Source organism: Argentina anserina, chromosome 6 (assembly GCF_933775445.1).
Source record: "Argentina anserina chromosome 6, drPotAnse1.1, whole genome shotgun sequence".
NCBI lineage: Eukaryota > Viridiplantae > Streptophyta > Magnoliopsida > Rosales > Rosaceae > Argentina > Argentina anserina.
Window position 1 is genome coordinate 32607122 of NC_065877.1, and position 17405 is coordinate 32624526.

General features: G+C 41.1%; 1 protein-coding gene across 3 annotated transcripts; it reads right to left on the bottom strand.

Annotated features, from left to right (window-relative positions):
• Positions 1-792: 792 nt before the first annotated feature.
• LOC126800695 (receptor-like serine/threonine-protein kinase SD1-8) lies at positions 793-16589 on the bottom strand. 3 transcript variants are annotated; one of them, XM_050528097.1, is made up of 11 exons: positions 15640-16589; positions 15330-15528; positions 14995-15232; positions 14749-14901; positions 14149-14617; positions 2596-4140; positions 2338-2488; positions 1998-2208; positions 1641-1878; positions 1376-1529; positions 793-1267 (listed from the first exon to the last, which is right to left on the bottom strand). In XM_050528097.1, exons 6-11 carry the CDS (start codon positions 3537-3539, stop codon positions 959-961), a joined length of 2007 nt encoding a protein of 668 aa, XP_050384054.1. In that variant the 5' UTR covers positions 3540-4140; positions 14149-14617; positions 14749-14901; positions 14995-15232; positions 15330-15528; positions 15640-16589; the 3' UTR covers positions 793-958. The 3 variants fall into 3 exon arrangements, with proteins under 3 accessions (XP_050384054.1, XP_050384053.1, XP_050384055.1); XM_050528096.1 differs by having other exon boundaries at positions 2596-4212; XM_050528098.1 differs by having other exon boundaries at positions 2596-4212; positions 15330-16589.
• Between the last annotated feature and the right edge of the window lie 816 nt (positions 16590-17405).

Here is a 17405-nt window from a genome sequence, read left to right on the forward strand (position 1 = left end):
TTTGGTTAGTTTTAAATCAATGAATGAAAAAAATATATTATTAATTATGAATTTATGAGTGAAAGATAAAATAATTTTGAGAAGATAGATTATGTAATTATTAAAAAAAATTTGAGTTGTTTATAATAATTAAATAAAGTAGTAGAATTGGAAAATATTAATGTATAGTAGATTGATTTGATATCTAATAATGATATATTAATTATGAGCATTTTCGGAAAAGTATGGAGGTTTAAATATTATTTTAAGTATTAGTAAAAGTAAACATAAGGTCTACTAAATAAGGTTGTCCAAATACCATTTTTAGAAGTATGAATAGAAGTTCCTAGGAGGAATTTACCCAAAAAAAACCTCAATTGGCTAAATGTAAGTAAATGAAAAATATATATTTATGGACAGGTTAGGACTTAGAAACTATACCCAATACTATTTGGTCTAGCGGCATCAGTCTCTCTATGTATGTGGGATATTGTGAACTCGACTCATAACAAATTCATTGTAGTATTTGAGTTCTTTGTTTGATAAAAATAAAAAACTTAGAAACCATACCCAACCGTAGAGAGAAGAATGATGAGGAATCGAGAAAATTGGGGAACATTGATCAGTTAATAATTTATAAAAGTGCTTAATTACAAGATTTCAAGATTACGCTTGAGTTTGTACTTTTCTTTCTGGATTCTTAGGTGAACACTTTCATTCACCCATGATGCTCATGCAAAAAGATGAATGAAAAGCGACTAAACATAATTTAGATGGAAACTCGAAAACGAAAATTTACAAAGAGGAGCATCATATTAAACAGAAAGTTATTCAACTTTGAGGAAAATAAAAACCCTAGATATGACATCAGGTAATTTACAATCCAAACAAATAGTTTAAACAAACATTCATTCCCCAAAAAAATAAACGTTATTTCAATGACTAGCGAGTATAAAACTATAAACAGAAGTTTCTGGCTCTATCGACCTTCTGGGATACTAATAGTGATTTGATTATTGGAATATATAATATGTGTTTGAGAAGAAGAAACAACATCAGACTTCCTATTTGACACAAAAGCAGGAGGTTTGGATGGTGGAAGGGATGTCGCTTCACCGCCCTGCAGCATATCAATTACAGAAGACATTGTTGGCCGATCAATTGGAGCTTCTTGAACACACAAGAAGCCTACATGTATACACCGTAAAGCTTCATGAGGCTCGCATGTTTCCCTTACTGATGAATCAATCACCTCCATTCCTCTTCCCTCGTTCCACAATTGCCATGCCTAAGATTTGATGAGATATATTAAGAGAGCTGTAGTTGTAATGCTACCATTTAATTAACAAATGAAACTAAGAGTTTGAATTACGTAAACCAGATCATAGATACTTACCCAGCCAGCAAGCGTTACTACTGATTGCTCATTATTGTAAAAAGAAGCATTCCTCTTTCCACTTAAAATCTCTAACAACAAAACTCCAAAGCTGAATACATCCAATTTCACGGAGAAATGACCATAACGCGCATACTCCGGTGACATGTACCCACTAGAAGAATTCATAGAAAAGAAGTGAGTAATTGTAGTTTCGTTAGGTTGGTGATTTTTTTCCTCTTGGAAAAGTGTAAGGTGAATCAAACAAAATGCTATATAAACCTACTATGTCCCAGCAACCCTGTTGGTATTTGCTTCTGCCTGATTTATCTCAATAATCTTTGCCATTCCAAAGTCTGAGATTTTGGGGTTCAGTTCTTCGTCCAACAGAACATTACTTGCTTTTAAATCTCTGTGAATGATTTTCAACCTGGAGTACTTGTGGATATAAAGCAGTCCCTGAGCAACACCTTCTATAATTTGAAAACGTCTACTCCAATCAAGTTTCGACTTTTCAGATGGATCTGATCACACAAACATGAACAAGCTCGAATCAGATGGGCATAGAAGAAAAAAAAAGAAAAAAAAAAGATTTGGCTAATATTTATTCAAAAATTCAATCTAAAAAATGATGAGCATATACCAAACAAATATGTGTCCAAACTCCGATTACGCATGTACTCATAGATTAATATCATTTCCCTGTCCTCTATACAACAACCCAGGAGCCTAACAAGATTGGTGTGTTGTAGCTTGACTATAACCTTCACCTCATTCATGAATTCCTGAAGTCCTTGCCCGGACTTCTTCGACAGTCTTTTGATGGCTACTTCTATGTTTTCAGTTAAATTTCCCTGCAAATGAAGAAAAATTCGACAAAATATATAGGCACATCCTCAGTTTACCATTCAATTAATGTGTATGAACATTTCATCATATTGAACAACAATTAGGTGAATTAGAGAACAGAGTCAAAGTGTCACCTTATACACAGGGCCGAATCCTCCCTCTCCGAGTTTATTAGCTTCAGAAAAATTGTTTGTAGCTGCTAATATGCTCCTTAAAGCAAAGAGTGGGAGTTCAATGTCATTATCTCCACCAATGTTAACATTAGTTATAGTCTCTCCACACTTCCTGTTTCATTAATATTGTTACTTTGGAGGTACAGAAATCTAGTTTGTTCGGTTAAACTGTGTGCCTGTACGTGTGTGTATAATTGAGAGCTAGAATCATGGTAGTACCTTCTAATTCCAAAGGTTTTCTTCCATAAGAAATAACCAATTAGTATTATAAGCAATGCTGCTGTTGCTGAGAGTAATGCAATTACTAGGGATCGTTTACCACCAGTAACACTATTGGGAGTAAACTCGGAAGCTGCAAGCCTGAGGTACAAAGTTATTCCACCGTCTGTGAGTTGTTGCAGATTTAAGAGTTCTCCACTCCAAATTGAACATCCATCGTTGGCATAAGCATAAGCAGAGCAAGAGCAGTTATATAAGCAGACGGACTCACATCGCGCACTACTTGCAGCATCGATGGACTCTGCATTATCAGGCAGTGACATGCTAGGCATGCGACGAAACTTGTTGGTACTCCCACATTGCAGACTGATTCTTCTTGAATTTTTCCGTGAAGTGAGAGTCGGGGTTTGTTTGGCAATAGTGTTGTTGAGTCCAAATGTACGTCTTGGTAGAGAAGTCTGGGAGTAATGATCAAAACTTTGCCATAAAAGCTGGGAGGAGTCTGGCTCAGCTCTTAAAACGAGGTTTCCATTATCTAAAAGAACAGCGTGTATAGAAGTACCTGAGCTGGTGGAGGCTGTAGAAGTCACTTTTGCTGACCAAACTGAACTATGGTTCTCATTAAAGAGAACCAAATTACCATTCGAGATCTTCAACACTGAGGCAAATCTATCAGAAACTGGCCCCTCCCTATTTGCCACCCAGACAATGGTTTTCTCAGTATCTACTTCCTTGTAGTACCATATGCCTATGTAGTAGTTCGAGAAGCTATCTGGTGTAAAGAAACCCAGTTCATAATTTCCAGCAGCAGATACAATGGTTTGATCACCAGATATATATTGATTTGTAGTGATGGTATTAGCTGCAAGGGAAATACAGGTACTTCGATATAGGCACAAGAGAAGAACCAAAACCATGGATTTTGGGTTGGATTTGGTACCCATGGTTGCAGACTTGCAGCAAATCTGAAGACAGGCTTTGGCTCCTCCGCAAGTCCACCGTAGTTAGGAATTTGCGTCACTCTAATTTTTTTCTTGGAAATTGAAAATGTATATGAAGTCATGGACTCCTGGAGGCCTGGAGGAGCCAAGCCGTGTCGTTTAAGTCGTGCAATCATTGTCGTTGAATCAAAATTGATATTCTCTTGGACGATCATTCAAAGTTGCACGGGACCCCATTTCCATTGACCGGGTAAACCAAAATATCCACGATTACGCAGAAGAAAGATTTATAATTTACCATCTGAGATTCTCAACTCTGAAAAAAATCTATCAAAGACAGGTTGTTCCCTATTTGCCACCCAGACTATGGTTTTCTGTGATATTTTCTTGTACCACATGCCAATGTAGAATTTTGAAATATCACCTGGTTTGAAGAAACCCAGCTCAAATTTTCCACCAGCTGAAACAATAGTTTGATCACCAGAGAGACTGGCTTGTAGTGATGGAGTCAGCTGCAAAGGAGACAGAAGTATTGAGATATAGGCACAAGAAGAAAAGGGGAAGCATCAACGTAGTTGGGTTGCTCTTGGTATCCATTGATTGGCTGCGGAGAAAATTCCCAAACAAAGCTGGATTAAAAAGCTCAAGGCCACAAGTCAAGTCTACCAGTAGCTTTCTGAGAAACATGTGCAAGGAAATTTAGAGATGCAGGAAGGACCAAAGCCAAGACTTTCAACAACATGATATTCATTACAGACTACTATTCATAAATAATAAGTGCTTGGACTACATCAACATAATGTAAACGTTTGACATTGAGCTAGTGACCAAGTATAGTCGTATAGAAGGTGTGATCTGTAACGACCCCAAAATTTCGAGCTTAAAAACTCAAAATTTCAAAGTCGTTAAATACAAAATAATCTCAATGAAATCGAAATCATTTAAAATATCACAGCGGATCAATTCTGAGTTCCCAATACAACTCAGACAAATCAATTATTACAAACCAAATTTATAATCCATATATAAAATGGAAATGTAATAATCCTCACAATCACTCACAATTCTCACAAATAAAACCACACCAATTCTCACACACAAATCCACGCTAAAAACCTCACCACAAGTAGGATTCGAACGACTTCGAGCCTCCGGAGTTGTCACTCAATCTCCACTAATCAACACCTGCGGAATTATCCCCTACACCATCGGATTGGTGCACCGGGATTGTAAACACAAACCCGGTAAGCTTATAGCTCGTATGAGTAAAATGAAAATATAATCGCATATCAATATATACGAAAAATCACAAATCATCAAATATAAATGCACTCATGAGTCAATGGACGGCTCATCTGGTCGTCCCAAAGAAATATGAAATAAAACGCTCATGAGAAATTAAGTAACCCTTCTAGTTACCCAAATGCATTTATATTACGGATACCAAGAACGCTAGTACACATCTGTTACCCCTCTCGTAATACACCGCCGATATTGGATAGCCACCCGCTACCCAACATCCAAAACAATCTGAGTACCCATGAGCAGATAACCACCCGTTACCTCACATGCAGTACTAAGGCAGACAGACTAGAGCTCTAACTGTATCGTAACTTTCGCCCGGCCAAAGGCTAGGTTCCGACTTGCCACACACGTACAATAATCTCACATCATATTGTACCAAAAATCACGTCCGAAGACAAATCACATTTTTACAATCTCCATGTTAAATCACGTACAATAATCTCACATCATATTGTATAAATCAAAATTACATGCTTGATAAAATCTTGTCATCAAAATGACATCATCACAATAAAATCATGACAGTATATTATGTAGCAAACTTTATATATATGTATTTATTTACCATTTATATTATATATATATAATCCACTATATCATATACATGTCATAATTTTATCAACACGTCCGAAGACAAAACGTTTAACAAACTCCATAATAAAATCACATACTCGTCATCAAAATGACATATTTCGAATGAATTCATAACAGTATATAATATTACAAACTACATATATATGTACTTATTACCATTTATACAATATATATATAATCCACTATTTTATATACATGTCGTATTTCAATATTTAAAACTCTTGCAAAAATCTTGAAATCACCGCAAGGGTAGATTCCTAAATATGTGAGATTTTACTCACCTTATCGACTCGAGCGAAGTTCCACAATTTCCGAAGATAATTCATTTCCTTGATTTATCGATCACCTTGAAAAGATAAGACAAGAATTTAGAAACATTTCGTAAACCTTTAAATGCCGAAACAGTAATAAACTGTTACTGTTCAGCATTTTTTGGTTTCTACGAAGTTACTGTTCACGGTTACTATTCACGGCTACTGTTCATGTATTACTGTACAAATACACAAATAATACGTATTTCTGTACGTATACATACTATTTACGTATTTCTGTACGTATACATACTATTCAATGTAAATACAATCTCAGTAAATAAAATTTACTAAATTACCTTTTACAAATTACTTTTTATAATTACTGAAAGTAATTTATATTTACATTTACCGTACGTAAAATTTAATTTACATTAACCGTACGTAAATAAAATTTACATTTACATTAACCGTACGTAAGTAAATTACCAAAATACCCTTCTGGAATACTGTTCACGTCGCCGCACGTGGCGGCGCGTGCGGTACACGCGCCACCTCCGACAGGCCGCGCGTGGGGCCCACGCACAGACACCCCCAACGGCGCGTATCACGCCACCGCCGCCCCATTTCTCTTCCTTTCTCCCCCCTCTCCTCCTCCACGGCCTCACGCCGCCTCCTACTCCCTCCTAGCAACCACACGCGCCGCCTAAAGTGTTGCGGCATCCCCAAAACTCATCCTCCTCAGATTCTCTCTCAAAACAACTCCGATTCAACAATCAAACACACCAATCGATATATCTAGCAAACCCTTACCTCGTACTGGTGCAGCGATGCCGTGAAAACCACCGGAGAGACTCGCGAATACGGCGGAGTTGGATCGAGTTGGGGCGAGCAACAAACGTCTGTCTGAGCTTCGATTGCTCTGCAAGGGGGGTGCTAGGGTGGCGCACGATGATGACAAACAGGTCACTGAACCCTAGCCCTGCCGGCGACGTCGCGTGGAACGACGGAGCTCCTCTCCAAGCCTCGGGTTGTCTCGAGGAAGCTATCGGCGGCGAGGCGCGATGCGGCGAGCTCGAGGGTAGCTGGGAACGTCCACGCGAAGCTCCTTGGACCGGCGGTGAGAGACACGAAGGCCGGAGTTCGTCGGATCGAATCGGAGAAATTTCTGAAGGGAGAGGGCGAGTTTTCGGGGAGAGAGAAACGAAAATGGGAGAGGGGAGGCGCGGGTGAAGGGTTTCCAGAAATGGAAACCCTAATCCCTAAAATTTACTATTTATACTAGTTTCCAAAATCGGAAACGAACTTCCGACGTTAATAACGTTTACCTCCGACGTCCGATTCGAACGTGTCACATACTCACGAACTCGTATCGACGAGCTCTACAACTTTCGTGAAGAAAGTTTTCGCAACCGAGCGACGGATTAAAAGTCGATATATAAATTGCGAAAACATAACGTTTTTCCAATTAAACGTTCCGAGAACGTTTCCGTTTCTCGTTTCATAACGTCGCAACCAATCACATTGATTCTAATTAAAATTCGTAATTTTAAAGAGTTCAAATCAAACTAATATTGTTTGAAAATTTAGGGTTATTACAATCTACCCCCCTTAAAGGAATTTCGTCCCGAAATTCAAACTCCCTCAACAAATAACTGTGGATATCTGGTCATTATGTCTGACTCTAGCTCCCAAGATGCATCTACCTCATCATGGTGACTCCACAATACCTTGACTAACTCAACTTATTTCCTCTGAAGCTTCTTTGTGGATCTATCCAGGATACGAACCGGCTCGACAACAAATGTGGCATTTTCCTTCACTTCAATAGTGCTATGATCGATCACATGTGACTTATCTGGTACATACTTCCTCAGCATGGAAATGTGGAAGACGTTGTGTACGCCTGACATGCTAGTAGGCAAGGCTAGTCGATAAGCTAGTTCGCCCACCTTCTCAAGTATCTCAAAGGGCCCAACGTACCTCGGAGCCAACTTTCCCTTCTTGCCAAATCTCACTACACCCCTCATGGGAGAAACTTTCAAGAACACATGATCACCGACCTCAAATTCCACATGTCTCCTCTTCAAGTCCGCATAGCTCTTCTGTCTGCTCTGAGCGGTCCGGATTCTATCCCGAATGATCGAGATCTTCTCCGTGGTTTCCTGAACCACCTCTGGACCCATCAGTGCCTCATCACCAACTTCGGCCCAACAGATCGGAGATCGACATGGTCTACCATAAAGTGCCTCATAAGGTGTCATGCCAATGCTAGAATGGTAACTGTTGTTGTAGGCGAATTCAATCAATCTCAAATGATCTTCCCAGCTACCCTTGAAATCCAGCACACATGCTCTCAACATGTCTTCCATCACCTGATTCACCCTTTCTGTTTGTCCATCCGTCTGAGGGTGAAAAGCTGTACTCATATCCAGGGTAGTGCCCATCGCCTTCTGTAAACCACCCCAGAACTTCGAAGTGAAACGTGCATCTCTATCAGAAACAATAGAAACTGGAGCACCATGAAGTCTCACTACCTCATCCACATATAGTTTGCCAAGCACGTCCACTGAGTACTTCATCGACACTGGGAGAAAATGAGCCGACTTCGTCAACCGATCGACAATCACCCATATGGCATCGTGACCCTTCTTCGATCTAGGCAATCCGGTCACAAAATCCATAGATATCTGCTCCCACTTCCAAAGAGGAATAGTTAGTGGTTTCAACATGCCAGCTGGTCGTTGATGTTCTGCTTTCACTTGCTGACATGTAAGGCACTTCGATACAAACTCCGCTACATCCTTCTTCATATCGTTCCACCAGAATTGCCTGCAAAGGTCCTTGTACATCTTGTTGTTCCCTGGATGAACGGTATAACGTGATCGATGTGACATACGAAGGACCTCCTCCCGCAGATCTTCACAATCTGGAACACACAATCTTGCCCCAAACCTCAACCCTCCATCGGGTCCAACTCTCCACTCAGAAGGGCACTCATCAAGCGTATCAACTACAAGATCTGCCAACTTAGCTTGTGAGAGTCTATCCCGCGCCTGACCCTGTATGATCCTCGTGATCAATGTGGGTTACACCGTGACGCTACCAAGAAAGACTCTTGGTTCTCCTCCCGATGGTACTAAATCAAACTCCGATGCAGTTTCGAGCATGAACCATTCCTGGACCATAAGTGAAGCCACCACGCCTCTCGGTTTCCTACTCAAGGCATCGGCCACCACATTTGCCTTTCCCGGGTGGTACTCTAATGTGAAGTCATAGTCCTTGAGGAGTTCCATCCATCTCCTCTGCCTCATATTCAGCTCCTTCTGAGAAAACAAGTACTTCAAACTCTTATGATCTGAAAAGAGCTGAAACTTCTCTCCATACAAGTAATGCCTCCAAATCTTTAGGGCAAACACAACTGCTGCAAGCTCTAGGTCGTGTGTCGGATAATTCTTCTCATGAATCTTCAACTGTCTCGAGCCATAAGCAACAACTCCTCCATGCTGCATCAACACACAACCCAAATCTTGGAGCGAAGCATCACTGTAAATGACATAGCCACCACCACTTGATGGAATCGTCAACACTGGGGCTGTGGTCAATCTGGTCTTTAGTTTGCTGAATGCTTCCTCACATGCATCCGTCCACACGAACGGAGTATCTTTCTTGGTCAACTTGGTCAATGAAGATGCAATACTAGAGAACCCTTCGATAAACCTCCTGTAGTAACCTGCCAAACCGAGGAAACTACGAATCTCTATAGGGTTCTTTGGACGACTCCAATTCTTTACTGCCTCTACCTTTGACGGATCCACTAGTACTCCATCTTTTGAGACAACATGACCAAGGAATTTGACCTCTTCTTTCCAGAACTCACACTTCTCTAGCTTGGCATACAGTCTCGCCTCTTTCAAGGTCTGCAACACTGTTCGCAGATGCACCACATGTTCTTCTTGTGTCTTGGAGTATATCAAAATGTCATCCACAAACACCACAACAAACTCATCCAAGTACGGGTTAAATACTCGGTTCATCAAACTCATAAAGACAGCTGGTGCATTCGTTAGACCAAATGACATGACAACAAACTCATAATGTCCATACCGGGTCCTGAAGGCTGTCTTTGATATATCTTCTTCCTTCACTCTGAGCTGATGATAACCGGATCTCAAATCAATCTTAGAGAACACCATAGCACCTTTGAGCTGATCGAACAAGTCATCAATCCTAGGTAACGGGTACCTATTCTTGATGGTCACCTTGTTCAGTTCTATGTAGTCTACACATAACCGCAGAGAACCATCTTTCTTCTTCACGAACAACACCGGTGCTCCCCAAGGTGAAACACTAGGTCTAATGAACCCTTGGTCTAGTAGCTCATCGATCTGCACCTTCAGCTCCTTAAGTTCATTCTGCCCCATTCTATAGGGCGCCTTTGACACAGGTGCTGTACCAGGTACTACATCAATGCAGAAATATACCACTTTTCGAGGAGGTAGCCCAGGTATCTCTTGGAACACTTCACGAAACTCCGATACTACCACAATGTCTGCGATAGTTACTTTCTGATCCACCGACTCCACATGTGCCAAAACTCCTGATCTCATGGCGTTATCAGACTTGAGGCAACGATAACGAAACACTGGTTCCCCAGGTCTATGAAAGGACACCGCCATGTCAAAACAATCAATCACCGCATGCTGCGGCCTCAACCAATCAATCCCCAAGATCACATCATAAGTGTGGTCTGGAATCACAATCAACGAAGCAGAGAACTCTCTACTTCCAATTAAAATCAGACAAGCTTTGCAGATTGTCTCTAACTCAAGTGACACTCCAAGGGGTGAAGTGACACATAAGGCGTCCCCAAGAGGAGTGGGAATCAATCCTAGCATCTCTACTACCGAACTAGCAATGAATGAGTGCGATGCTCCTGTATCAAACAGTACTCTAGCAAGGTAGTCAAAAAGTGATAATGTACCTTCCACTCATGTGTCTCGCTGACCCACTGCGAACACTCTAGCTTGGCCCGCTGGTAGCTGTCTCTGCGGCCGTTCCTGCTTACCCTGAAGTGGTCGGGTACAACCTCGAGTTATGTGTCCCACTTGCCCGCACCGGTGGCATCCTGCTCTCTTCGGTTTCGGACATGCTGAGGCGTAATGTCCCATCTCGTTGCAGCCATAACACCTCACCGCTGCCAATGATCTGAATGGTGCAGCCCTGGTAGCTAGGGGCGTCGCCCTTGCCGGAACCTGATAGTGGGGTCTTGGCCTCTTCCATGACCTACCCGTCGGCCATGAGTGCTCGTTGCCTAAATAGATTGCCTTGGCTTTTCCCTTTGCATCCCTACTCCCCACATCTCCTGCTCGAGTCTTATCAGCCTGCTCCAAACTCATGGCACTCTCAAATATCAACTCCTTAGTAGTCAGGCAAAGAACTGATATCATAGTCTTGTACTCTTGTTTCAGCCCTCGTAGATACTTCTGAGCTAAAGCGGTCGTACCCATAGGCCTGACGTACCGGTACAGTTGCGAAAATCGAGCATCATACTCTCTAACGGTCATGTCTCCCTGCACCAGTGCCAGAAACTCCAGCTCTAAGTCCTCCTGTACTGAGGCTGGAAAATACTTCTCTCAGAAAATGGTAGTGAAACCTCCCCATGTGAATGTAGTCACATCCACTGTCTGTCTCATGCTCTTCCACCAGTCTAGAGCATCACCTTTTAGAAAGAACGTAGTTATCTTTCTCTTCTCAATCTCTGTGCACTCTATCATCTCAAAATATGTCTCCATACCCTCAATCCAATGGTCAGCTACCATATGATCTAGTCCTCCATGAAAGGTCGGCGCTGACAGTGCACTGATATCTTTGATCAGCTTCAACACTCGACCATCATCTCTAACTGCAGCAGCAAGCTCAACCTGTTCTTCTTGTGGAGCAGCCTCCTCATAAAGGTTCTCCACATTGCGGACTCAACCTGTGGTCCTACCTCGACCTCGGCCACGCGCCCGCCCTCGGCCCTGCCCTCGACCCTTATCTGAGTTCATCACCTTCAAACAACGAAACACTTAGTCAATACTTGTGAAGTCTCGAATTCAACTAAAACAGATTTCAATAGATATCCACATGAAATTTCAGAATGAGATGAAACATCGAAGTATCATCACAATACTCCCTAGAGGACCAAACCATAAGGTATGGCTCCTAAAACACTCTCGCGTACCTGACGACATATCAATACCGAGGAGCATGTGATGAGTGCCCGCCTGCAGTCGGATCATCGCTCCCGGATGATATTGATAATCGCCAAATACACATTTAGGCTCTGATACCAACTGTAACGACCCCAAAATTTCGAGCTTAAAAACTCAAAATTTCAAAGTCGTTAAACATAAAATAATCTCAATGAAATCGAAATCATTTAAAATGTCACAGCGGATCAATTCTGAGTTCTCAATACAACTCAGACAAACCAATTATTACAAACCAAATTTATAATCCATACATAAAATGGAAATGTAATAATCCTCACAATCACTCACAATTCTCACAAATCCACGCTAAAAACCTCACCACAAGTAGGATTCGAACGACTTCGAGCCTCCGGAGTTGTCACTCAATGTCCACTAATCAACACCTGTGGAATTATCCCCTACACCATCGGATTGGTGCACCGGGATTGTAAACACAAACCCGGTAAGCTTATAGCTCGTATGAGTAAAATGAAAATATAATCGCATATCAATATATACGAAAAATCACAAATCATCAAATATAAATGCACTCATGAGTCAATGGACGGCTCATCTGGTCGTCCCAAAGAAATATGAAATAAAACGCTCATGAGAAATTAAGTAACCCTTCTGGTTACCCAAATGCATTCATATTACGGGTACCAAGAACGCTGCTACACATCTGTTACCCCTCTCGTAATACTGTTCACGGTTACTATTCACAGTTACTGTTCATGTATTAATGTACAAATACACAAATAATACATATTTATGTACGTATACATACTGTTTATGTATTTCTGTACGTATACATACTGTTTACGTATTTCTGTACGTATACATACTATTCAATGTAAATACAATCTCAGTAAATAAAATTTACTAAATTACCTTTTACAAATTACTTTTTATAATTACTGAAAGTAATTTATATTTACATTTACCGTACGTAAAATTTAATTTACATTTACCGTACGTAAATAAAATTTACATTTACATTTACCGTACGTAAATAAATTACCAAAATACCCTTCTGGAATACTGTTCACGTCGCCGCACGTGGCGGCGCGTGCGGTACACGCGCCACCTCCGGCAGGCCGCGCGTGGGGCTCACGCGCCGACACCCCCAACGGCGCGTATCACGCCACTGCCGCCCCATTTCTCTTCCTTTCTCCCCCTCTCCTCCTCCACGGCCTCACGCCGCCTCCTACTCCCTCCTAGCAACCACACGCGCCGACTAAAGCGGCGGCATCCCCAAAACTCATCCTCCTCAGATTCTCTCTCAAAACAACTCCGATTCAACAATCAAACACACCAATCGATATATCTAGCAAACCCTTACCTCGTGCTGGTGCAGCGATGCCGTGAAGACCACCGGAGAGACTCGCGAATACGGCGGAGTTGGATCGAGTTGGGGCGAGCAACAAACGTCTGCCTGAGCTTTGATCGCTCTGCAAGGGGGGTGCTAGGGTGGCGCACGATGATGACAAACAGGTCACTGAACCCTAGCCCTGCCGGCGACGTCGCGTGGAACGACGGAGCTCCCCTCCAAGCCTCGGGTTGTCTCAAGGAAGCTATCGGCGGCGAGGCGCGATGCGGCGAGCTCGAGGGTAGCTGGGAACGTCCACGCGAAGCTCCTTGGACCGGCGGTGAGAGACACGAAGGCCGGAGTTCGTCGGATCGAATCAGAGAAATTTCTGAAGGAAGAGGGCGAGTTTTCGGGGAGAGAGAAACGAAAATGGGAGAGGGGAGGCGCGGGTGAAGGGTTTCCAGAAATGGAAACCCTAATCCCTAAAATTTACTATTTATACTAGTTTCCAAAATCGGAAACGAACTTCCGACGTTAATAATGTTTACATCCGACGTCCGATTCGAACGTGTCACATACTCACGAACTCGTATCGACGAGCTCTACAATTTTCGTGAAGAAAGTTTTCGCAACCGAACGACGGATTAAAAGTCGATATATAAATTGCGAAAACGTAACGTTTTTCCAATTAAACGTTCCGAGAACGTTTCCGTTTCTCGTTTCATAACGTCGCAACCAATCACATTGATTCTAATTAAAATTCGTAATTTTAAAGAGTTCAAATCAAACTAATATTGTTTGAAAATTTAGGGTTATTACAATCTACATATGGCATAGTGAAGTGATCAATATTGTTCAATCCTCTGTTGCAATTCACTAATTATAAGAACTTAACAAAATGGTTATACTAGTCTAACCTTGAGTTCTTCCTATCTGCTTCGGCTTTTGAATTTTCTCTTCGGCATTTGCACCAACTTGTTCTCTCAGTGTATATAGAATAATTTGATTTCACCAATAGACTGTCGAGTTCATTTTGAATAATGAGCACTGCTCACAGTTCTAATGCAAACATTATTGAACCTTTATCTACGTAAGTGATAGTGATTGCATTATTGGAAAGCCTTGTGGATGTTGGAGAAGAGTCGAGAGGATTAGAATACGTATGTGCCGAAAACCTGGTTCTTTAAGAGGTTGAAAAGAGGAGGTAGCTTCGTTTCTCTGTAGCATATGAATTACAGATGACATTGTTGGTCGATCAGCTGGAGATTCCTGAACATACAAAAGCCCCACATTTATACACCTCAAAGCTTCATGGGTCTGGCATGTTTCCCAAATTGTTGCACCTATCACGTCAGTTCCTCTGCCTTCTTTCCATAGTTCCCATGCCTAAGAAGAATGAAGACATCAATTTCGATCTATGCAAGGACATTCAAGTTTGTATCAAAAGCTATAGTAATTAAGTGCTACACTAACTAAAATGGAAATATAAAGTAGAATCTTTACTACATAGTACATACCCATCCAGAAAGCGTTAGTAAATGTTCGAAACGATATAAAAAGAAGAGTTTTTCTTTCCAGAAAAATTCTCCAATAGCAACACTCCAAAGCTAAAAACATCTGATTTCTCAGAAAAATGACCATAAAGAGCATACTCTGGTGACATGTAGCCACTGCAAAAAATATAGAGGTCTGGTGAGGAATAGTAATGATTGCAAAAGGTTTTATATAGGACTGAAATGATGGCATGCACAATGTATGCTTACTATGTCCCAATCACCCTGTTAGTATTTGCTTCAGTTTGAATTATTTCGAAAATCTTCGCCATTCCAAAGTCTGATATTTTAGGGTTCATTGATTCATCCAGTAGAACCTTACTTGCTTTCAGATCCCTGTGAATAATTTTCAATCTGGAGTACTTGTGGAGATAAAGGACTCCTTGAGCAATACCTTCTATAATTCGAAATCATCTACTCCGATCCAGTTTTGAACTTTCAGCAGGATCTGATTTGAAATTCATGAAACAGAACAATTAACAATTAAAATTATTATCTGTCTCATCAATCAACAACTATAAAGAATCTTAAAGGAATGACTTTACCAAACAAAAAATTTGTCCAAACTTTGATTCGGCATGTACTCATAAATCAGTATCATTTCCTCCTCTTCAACACAGCAACCCAAGAGCCTAACAAGATTAGTATGCTGGAGTTTGGCTATAAGCTGTAACTCATTCATGAATTCTTGGTGTCCTTGTCCTGACTTATTTGATAGCCTTTTCATGGCTACTTCTTCATTCACTGGAAAGATACCCAGCAGTAGAAGAAAATCAAGGCAGCTTAATAATTAACAACTGGTTAAAAAGAGGTAGATGTTAGGACTTATAACTACTTAGTAGTGGGATGTTTCACCTTATAAACAGGGCCAAATCCTCCCTCTCCAAGCTTATTAGATTCAGCAAAGTAGTTTGTAGCAGCTAATATACTGTTTAAACTAAACAGTGGAAGTTCTATATCATTCTGTCCACCCCCAGCGTTACCACTCCTGATAGTCTCACTACTATTCCTGCATCATTTTTATGATTAGAGCATTTATTTTTATTATGGTTGGACTACCACAAGCCATGTTTATTTGCTAAAATGTGTATGTCACATAGAGAGTGATAGACTTACCTTCCCTTACCCCAAGTTTTCTTCCAGACGAGATAACCAAAAGTCACTGACCAACCCTGCTATTACTGAGACTACTGCGATTATAAGAGACTTCCTTAAGGAATTACCATGTGAACCATTAAGACCTGCAGATGAAAGAAAACAATCCAGTTTACCAACAAATTTATGACTCTATGTGACGTGCTTTAAATCAAGCATACCTTGCTCTAGGCTATGAATGCGAAGATAAAGAGTTGGGACAAGAGTTTGATTCTCTACAACATCCAATAAGTTACCAAACCATGATAAGCATTTTCCAGAACTACTTACCTCGGTCGAATTAACATGAGCGTAAGCCGTGCAAGAACAATTCTGATTACATTGAGATTCAGTCACTGATACTCCTGTTAGACAACAGGACAGAATGATCTGGTAGTTTCAACCTTTCAAACTTTGCATAGTTCCCTGTTTGAGTATCACATGTTATTGGCTTTTCCTTAACACAACCACCTGACCAGTCCCCCAAAGCCCATTGATTTGGAAATTTGGGTCTGAAACCTGCTAAACACTTGCACGGTGATCAGAGGGTGAGGCTTTCATTTTTATGACAAGACCCAAAGGGGCTGCAATGAGCATAAAAATCACAGTTATCAACAGGCTGCTTCCACCATGAAAACCATGTTTTACTGTAATACAACCATAGCAGCAGCTCATCCCATTTGGATTCAACTTGACCCTGATCTTTATCGAGCTATTTGAAACACCACAAGTGAGATAAATTTCATCAGCATCAAAGTTGTGAGTGAGGAAATAAGCAGTTCCATTTGTAGATGGTTCATTTTCACCGTCAAGAGAAAAGGCTGTGTTGGTCTCCTTGCCAATATATAAAGTACTTCTCACATATGGAGCAGTTTCCTACCAAATAAAAAGCTGTCCCAGACCTTTAGGATCAATGCCAAAGGTGAACTTTCCAGGCTTTGGATCATCGAGTGCTGCCCAGGATGTAAGACGCCTTTGCTGGCCAGTCCTTCTGTTCAAGCTAATCTTCATGTCAGGCAGCATTGTATCTGATGGATGATCGAAGGTCTGCCACAAAGTGTCATCCCCAAATTGCAGAACCAGATTACCGGTATCCAATAGTAATCCAGTTGTATCATTCTTTGCAGAAGCAGATACTGATACATTAGATGACCACACCATGACTTTATGAGCCTCATCAAACACCACAAGATTTCCATCATCACCGAGTGTGAAAACACCTGGAGAATCAAGTGGGGAATCTCTGTTAGTAACCCATACTATTACTGTGTTTGGGACTGTGTTGTACCATATATCAAGGAAGTAATTAGTAGAATGTTCAGGACTGAAAAAACCTAATGCAAAGGTCCAAATGGAAGAAGTTAAGGTCTGGTTTGCACTGATATATTTTCTCAGTACTAAGTTGTCCTAGTTGCTACAGAATGGAAAAATAAGATGTAACAGAAAGGCAACATGATACAGAATCAGCAGCCCCATTCAAAGACAGA